This window comes from Notechis scutatus, chromosome 1 (assembly GCF_049901735.1).
Source record: "Notechis scutatus isolate UNSWTSFEM ecotype Mainland chromosome 1, rNotScu1.2, whole genome shotgun sequence".
Taxonomy (NCBI): domain Eukaryota; kingdom Metazoa; phylum Chordata; class Lepidosauria; order Squamata; family Elapidae; genus Notechis; species Notechis scutatus.
Window position 1 is genome coordinate 276,290,474 of NC_142009.1, and position 8,307 is coordinate 276,298,780.

Sequence of the window (8,307 nt, forward strand, 5' to 3'; positions counted from 1 at the left end):
GAATGATCAATTAAATGAAAATAGCAACAAGTGAAGTTTTCAGATTTGACAGAAACCCTAATTTGGGCCATTATGTAATTTCTGGAGTACAAATGTTTCTTTTATGTTTCATGAAATCTAATAGGTAGAATAGGATTCAGTAAGAAAAGAAATACATTTGAGGTTTGTAAATGAGTATTAAAACATGAAGCTTGGATTTTGGTGCAATAATAGAAAAGAAACTATATATTACATACCGTTCAAACTCTGTAGTTACATCGTAATTACATTTCAAACAGCGGCCTTTATTCTGCTACAACTGATGCCATAATAAATATAAGTTGTAATTGCCCAAAGTCCTACCTTAACTGGGTTGTACATTTATCAGTTTTCAGGAGAGAAATACAAACTTCTCCATGCAGGAATGTTTACGACACTATTCGTTTTTAATCTTTAAAGAATTTTATTGCAGAATATAAAAACAAATATAATTCATTTAAACTATTCCAAAAAATAGAGGTTTCTTTAAATTCTTACATAAGATCAGTCTTGCAAAGTCTCTGAGTTATTTATAACAATAATTCCTTTGCATCACTTACGTAACATATTTGAGAGTGACTTACAGTATGTCTTTGATATGATTTCAAACCAAAACCAAAAGAAACAAATTTTACAGCTCTGTTAAAAAGAAACTGGACATGGTCCCTAAAAATCTCATTGTAAACCTTGAGAGCCAGTTTAGTGCAACGTTTAAGGCACCAGTTTAAAGTTTAGAAACCATGAACTCTAATGCCTTCTTAGTCATGAAAGCAGCTGGCTGACCAGACATGTTAGCTCAGCCTTAAAGAATCAGTAATAATAAACCACTTTTGAAAAAACCTTGCCAAGGAAACAACAGTGCCCCAAAGTGCACATTGGAACTGCAATCATATCCTGGCCCCTATGCCTGGAAGAACAGCCAGTTTCTCGTGGCCTTCCGGAATGGACAGGATTGAGCAATATCAGAGGGATATTAAATTATTCTCCATGACGCCACAATGACAAACAGGGCACAGTTTTAATGAACCAGAGTATGCACTTACCATCTGTTTAGTGAGCATTTCAAGTTACAATGGCACTGAAACAGGTTGACTTAGGGTCATTTTTTACACTTATGACCGCTGCAGCATCCCCATATTCACGGGATCAACTTTCAGAGACTTGGCAACTGGTTCATAATTATGATGGTTGCATTTTCCCAGGGTCATGTGATCAGTTTTTGTGACCTGACAAAGTCAATGGGGAAGATACATTCACTTAACAACCGTGTTACTAAACAACTGTAGTGAAAACTTGGGGTAAGAAATGTCATAAAACGGGGTAAAATTCACTTAACTGTCTCACTTAACAACAGAAATGTTGGGCTCAATTGTGGTCTTAAATAGAGGAGTACCTGGTGTTTTCTTCACTGTATTGAACTAATGTGTTGCATATAGCTACCTGCATACATTTTCTCTAGTGATTAATCGATGTTGTGTACATATGTCTGTTGCCTATGTATCCAGGCCCAAACAGGAAAAGTAAACACCTCTGTATTTTTGTTTTCTCCTCATGTTACATGTGGCTTTGTAAGCATATGTGCACAGGGAAGCACATGGCTGGGTGCCTAGGCTCTGTTCTGCATCACACAACCAGCTGGGAAAAAGGGAATTTCAGCAACATGCCAGGCTATTTTCCCTAAGGAGGCATGAGGGAAATTCTTCTGAAATTTTCTTCTCTGCAACCCTTGTCCAAATCCATTCCATTTTTGAAGTTCATCTGTTTATTTTTGCTAGCTCCTCCCCATGCCAAGTTTGGTCGCATTTTGTTACTTTTTTTCCAGAAAACTGCCCTCTTATGGCGAGACGTGGAACAGCTCTGAGCCACTTTATTTTCACAAAACTCTACTGCGGTCAGGTTAGAGTGAAAGGAGAGAAGATAATTAATTCAGCCGTCTTGAAAAATCTTAAAACAAAAGGATCACATGTTGTGAGGCAGAAAAGTGTTCCGTATTTACTTCTGCCCACTTAAGACTATAGCTTTCTTTGAAGAAAGTTAACTGAACAGACCGGCCCTTCTCAAGTCAAGTCTCAAGTCTAAATGAACAGGTCTGGGAAGACCAGACAACTTGTAGCTCCCAGGTCACCTATTCTCATGCAGAGAAGAGCTACAGTCTAAAAGAGCAGAACCCCAAAAAGACTGAGAATAGTAAGACAGATAATAGAAGAGGAAGTAGGAGAGTCTTGAGATGAACTTGGATCTATCAACCATTCATGATGGGAAACTGTAGAGAATACTCATGGTGGTCTAAGCAACCTAGCACCTGCTAAGATACAAGCTTCCTTGTCTGGGCCACTTTGCTTACCTCTTTGTTGAAAGGCCTCTAAATCATGGTTGAAAGAGAGAAACCCAAGGTTGATCTCTGCCCTTGCAGAAGAGGGGCTCAACTAGGGGTGGGATTTTATTGGTTTGGTGAGCGTGCACAGCATTCTAAAACCGTCAATTTACAGCTCTAAAACTTATCTTCTACTGCAGCACTGGGTGAGTAAAACAGCTGAGGTGTGGCAATCCGCCGTACCATGCCTCAGCTGAGCGACAAACATGGAAATATAGGACAGACTAGGGCAGGGGTGGGTGGGTGGGGCCAACTGATCATCGTTCATACCAGTTCACCCGAACTAATGCGAACCGATAGCAGCCCACCCCTGGGCTCCAGGAACTGTGCTGCCAGTGTCATTGCCAGCAGAGGAACGGGATGTTACTTTCCTAAAAGTAAAAGGGCCTGTAACCACTACATCGCTAATGACATTTGTGGCAGTAGCTTAAGCATTTTACTACGAGGGTAACCTTAAATATCCAATTACAAAGATGTACAGCTGGGAGAGAATCTGTATGTTGCATCGAGGTGGAAGCAGAAATTGTTTATGGGGTATGGCAACTGTATTCTGGTGGGTTGTATATGCATGTGCAATTCACTTGTGTGGGCCCACCAAAAGCATGGCGACACCTAATACACCCTTATGGTTTGCCTCTAGTCCACGAAACAATTTGCAAGTCAGATTATTCAGGTTTTACTCAGGTCTATCAATATGAAATACTCCAACTGCAACTGAAGGATAGATCTGTTTATTACATATGATGTATGTGTAAGGTGATTTAAGTGTCTCCAGCTGGAAGTGTTTTCACCAACTAATAAAAATTGTGGCGCCCCATGAGTGTACCTGAAAGTGGCAAAATATACCTTCTAAAGACCATCACTCAGAGTTTAACTTGGTTAGCAACTGACATCTAAAGCAGCACGAGCAATTCTGCCTTTCTTACAAGCAAGTATGGAACTGCAGCCTATAAAGTACTTTTCAAAGTTGACTCCAGCAAGTGTTGTCTGAAAAAAGCCAATATTCTTTGCCAGGCATCTTCCTGTGCCTCTGCATGTTCTTTCCACTTTCCACCCCAGATTATATAGAACCCAATTATCTTGTGAAATGAAATATAGCACAAGGGCATATAAGGAGGCTCCAAGAGGTGCCCAGCTCCAGGATAGCAATAGAACTCCACATGACGTCCTTTCTGCTGAAGGCGACTAACAGCTTCTTGGCAGAACATTTGACTTTTCCAGTTTTTGTCATCCTGTCCACATATGAAGAGGTACTTGCTTAAGGACTTTTCAACAGGGATGCGGCATGGCCAGGTCGATGGGTCTTTGAGGTCATCCATTATTTCAGAAAAATTAAATACATTTGGATCATCAGTAAGTTGGACCTTCCTCAAATCACAAGGATGAGGTGGAATGGTGTGTCCTTTCACTTTCAAAGGGAGAAAAGCATTTAACCCTGAGCCAGAAATGCTGACAGCAGCTTGGATGTCTGGCGAAAATGCAGCTAAAGCAAGAGCGAGATCTGCACCTTTAGACAGTCCCAGGACTCCAATTTTCATAGATTTAACCTGAAACCATAGGAAAAGGATGAAGTTAATATCCACATCCATTCTTTCCCCCATTAATTAAAAATTGTCTCCTAACTTCATTTCCTCCACATGATCTGCAATTATAACATTCAAAATACATAACAAGTTGGGAGAACACTAAGTTGAGGGAGGGCGGCCAAATAGAACTAGATAAGTTTGCATTTATGAATCTCAGTGTAAACTAAAGTTTTCAGTTCCAATTAACACTTCAAATTAATTGCGTAGTACTATAAAACTACAAAAGCACCCAATTATTTCTTGCTCAAAAGTCAACGCCCCATCACCCACGATCTTAGTTTGCTTGGTACCTTTTGTTGTCTCTGCAAGAACTTTATTGCTTCACCAAAATAATCTAAGTCAAGGAACTCTGGGAGAGATGGGAGATCTTCAAAAGCTAAAAAAGCAAGCGCCAGAGTAACAAAACCTCTGCTTGCCAAAAGACTTGCTCTGTACTCCACAAGTCCACCTCCACTTCCATACAAATCAATAAGTGCTGGGAAAGGTCCAGGCCCTAAAAAAGACATAAAAAAGAACAGAGTTTTACAGGATTATAAAACCACACTGGCGGATACTTTCGGAAAGAAAATTCAGACACCGGCCCTTACAAAACCTACAATTTATGACACCCTTTCCCAAGCTACAGTTCTCCAACAGCTGGTGGAGCTCCCAGAATCCCAGATCAAACCATCTAGACATGCAGAGATATCCAGCACACTTGGAGAATAAATGCGGAACATTAAGACGACTAGTGAAGCCTTACTTCACCTCCTGGTCTACGATAAATGGACACCAGGGAGTGTTTCACCCAGTTGTGAAACAGCATTCCTACTTTTACTTAGCTGGAATGCTTCTCTATTTAGATCTAGAACAGTTCAGTATTTTAACTATTCTGATTTAATGCTGCTGTTTGATACGTTAGTTTCCTTAGAATTTTAATCCAGGTTTTATGGCCTACAACTGTAACGTTTTAAGTGTTCAATTTCATACAATATATGTTGCGTCCACAGCAAAGAGCACCTAGACTTGGAAGGAAAATCAAAAGCACCCCTGCCACTCTCAAGACATCACCAGTAGAGCTGAACTCTATAGCAATTTCTAGAGATGCAGTCTTGCTCATTTGCTCTGAGATTCACATGACTGGAAAACTCGCCTGGATTTGGGAACCTAGAAGGAAAGCAGCTCCTGAGATGGAAGGGACTCCACTATTTTCAATGACCCAACGTTTCCAGCGAGTTCATTCGCTGCCCGCTTTTCCACAGCCCTCCTGAGCGCGTTTTTTTTTCAGAGATCTCAGCCCGGCGACTCCCGGGGTTTTCAGGCCCATCCACTCGTGCAACTAACTCACCGGGCGGGCAGAAAAGCGTGGCTCGGAGCCGGCCTTCTCGGACGGGCACTCTGTTCACGCCTTCGGCCATGAAGCGCCTCTCGCTGCGGCAGCTGCAAAGGGGCGAGCCGGGGACTCCGCGCCCGTCGTACACCTCGTAGGTGACACAGAAAGGGGTGAGGACGTTTCTCTTGCTCAGCCTCTTATAGGGCGTCGTGGATTCCAGCGACCACAGTAGGCCCATGGGCTCGACCCCGCAGTAGCTCCCACCCAGCGAGGGGGAGCAGCTGAGGTCCAGTTCTCCGTTCCCTTCAGCCCGATAGTAAGCGCGCGATTGGAAAAGGCAACCGGCCTCATCCACCAAGGAGGCCGCCACTGTCACCTCCTGCAGCGGGGAGAGGCCCTCGATCTTCACCTGGACGGGATCGTCATACAGGCAGGTGGGGGAGGGCAAGATCGAAATGCGCGCCGCCATCTGAGCAAGTTTGCTAAGGCTAAAGCCAAGCTTCCCTCGGCTCCCACTCAGGACCCGGCCGTGCTTATTTTGTCCCCTGGAGTTTGGCTCCCGATTTATAACCCGAAAGATTTAGGGCGGTGAATAAAACCACGCCGTGCGGGTTTGTGGGAAATGTAGTTCTTCAAAATCAGAAAGCGAGAAATAGTTTGCGCCCATTAGTTGCTAAGACATCAAAAGGCAGAAGCGGCTCTAGGGCAAGGAGAGGAAATCAGGATTGGACACCATGAAATAATAATAGTCACAAAATTCTGACAAATTATGGAGGGAGCTACCAAACGGAAATCAAATCAGTTCTGCAAACTGCCAGGTGTTTGCAACACTTGCCTTGCTAGTTTGTCCCCTTGCACAGCAGAACTGGCAATCAAAAAACAAAAGTGAGAACGTTGACTTTAGGTATATGACACAGAGATTTTGTGGACAACAAGCCACTCAAAAATATGAGAATATCCTATTAAAACAACTGGCATATTAAAATATTCCCATAGTCTATTGTAAATCGTGTTCATTAGGAACCAAAAGTTTATTTTTTTATTGTTTGTTTATGTAAATATTTATTTGCAACCATAGATGTTAGGTGAACACATATGAAATTACAACAACCATATTAGTTCAACAGATTTCCCTCCCCCCATAATTAACAGCACTTATTTGTCAAAATGTGCTTTGCATCTTCCTTTGCAGCCATAGCAAACAATGCAAATTTTTTCATTATGCTTGTCTTCATCAGACAATAAGATATCAATCAGTCAGAATAGACCTGGAAGGGACCTTCAAGGTCTTCTAGTCCAACCCCCTGCTAAAGCAGGAGACCCTGTACCATTTCAGACAAGTGATTCTCCAGTCTGTTCTTAAAACCTCCAGTAATGAAACACGCACAACTTCTGGAGGGAAGCTGTTCCACTGGTTAATTGTTCTCGCTGTTCCAAAGTTTCTCCTTAATTCCAGGTTGATTCTCTCCTTGATTAGTTTCCATCTCTTTTCCTGTCCACAAGTGCTTTGGAAGTAGGTTGACCCCCTCCACTTTGTGGCAGCTCTCAAATACTGGAATACTGCTATCCTTTGCCCCCTATCCCTTCTTTTTTCCAGACTAGCCAAACCCAAATTCTGCAACCGGTCTTGATGTTTCAGTCTCCAATCCTTTAATCATCTTAGTTGCTCTTTGCTCTTTTTCCAGTTTCAACATCTTCTTTGTCATGTGGTGAGGAAAACGGGATGCAGTATACCTGGTGTGTTCTTACTAAAGCTTTATAAAATGGTAGTAATAATTCACATGATTTTTATTCTATGCCTCTGTTTATGCAACTGTGGGAAACCCATCCCCAAGAATGAAATATTTTTAGAAATATTAAAAAGGCAGAATACTATATTTCTCTAAATGAGAAATGGAAAAACAAGCTCGTAAAAGACAGAAGGTAATCTCCCTGCCCCCAAGCAAAAAAATGGAGGTGGCCCTGTTCTCATATCTTTCAGCCCTACATAGAAAACTCCACAAAGCAGATCACACTGTCTCAAATGCTGCCTCCATCCATTTGAACCAGGGAATTGGTAGAAAGCCATCATAGCAAACAGAATGGACCACACCTTCCCAAGGCCTTACCACCAAGCCAAGACTAACTTCATCTAGCAGACATGAAAGAGAGGACCCTTAGATGGACCAGTGAAGACTAAAAGATTTTCTTCAATCCCTAGAAGACATCTGGAAAGACTATGGGGGGAAGGGGGGAAATTCATTGTAAGGTTTTCTTTGTTGCCTCATTTATGTTGTAATCAGTTAAATGGATTCATGGAGGGATGGCATTTGGGAGTGGTTGGCACAAGAAGTTCTGAACACCTTCAATTTCTGTCTGATGGGAAGAAATTTTGTCCAGGATGTTTATATTGCCTGTCTTGTAGAAGTAGCTACACACACATACACACCACTCAGAATCAGACTGAGACTATGCCCTTCACCTACCTCCACATAAAAGTTTCCCCTAGGCTGGTTCTTCCTCTGTGGCACTAAGGCCCAAGCAAACATACCTCCCTGCCAATTCCCTGGGGGAGAGGGCATGCCCCCTCAAGCAATTCACTCACTGAAGAAGTAACAGAAAAGAGATCTCCAAACCTCAAGCCCTGATTGTGACTCACAAATGATGCTGCACAGTTGCCCAGTAAGGCTGAATATGTTGCAACTGGTAATCTCATTAGTAGGAGTCCCAGAGCTCATTGTGCACAATTTCAAAATACTAAATAGCTTGGATTGCACACTGGCTAACCTCAATTTGTCCTCACAAACCGTCGATGCACTAAACTAAGAGCTAAGGCAGGTCCAGGAAGCAACCCTTGGAAATGGGCAGCCAGTAGTTATGTATTAAAGCAAAACCATGGCTGTGAAGAATTGTGGGGCTTGTGCTTGCTTCAAACGTGACTGGAAGCTCACAGAAAGTGACATCAAATCTCTGAAAATAATTGGCATAGAAAATTGGATACTGTAAATTTCTTTCCAGAACTTTTGCCCTGGCTGCTA

The 8,307-nt window shown here is 42.3% G+C and overlaps 1 protein-coding gene across 1 annotated transcript; it reads right to left on the minus strand.

Annotated features, from left to right (window-relative positions):
- Positions 1-3,052: 3,052 nt before the first annotated feature.
- LOC113410155 (acyl-coenzyme A thioesterase 1-like) lies at positions 3,053-5,884 on the minus strand. Its single transcript, XM_026664610.2, has 3 exons — positions 5,306-5,884; positions 4,269-4,471; positions 3,053-3,939 (listed from the first exon to the last, which is right to left on the minus strand). Exons 1-3 carry the CDS (start codon positions 5,757-5,759, stop codon positions 3,340-3,342), a joined length of 1,257 nt encoding a protein of 418 aa, XP_026520395.2. The 5' UTR covers positions 5,760-5,884; the 3' UTR covers positions 3,053-3,339.
- Positions 5,885-8,307: the final 2,423 nt, after the last annotated feature.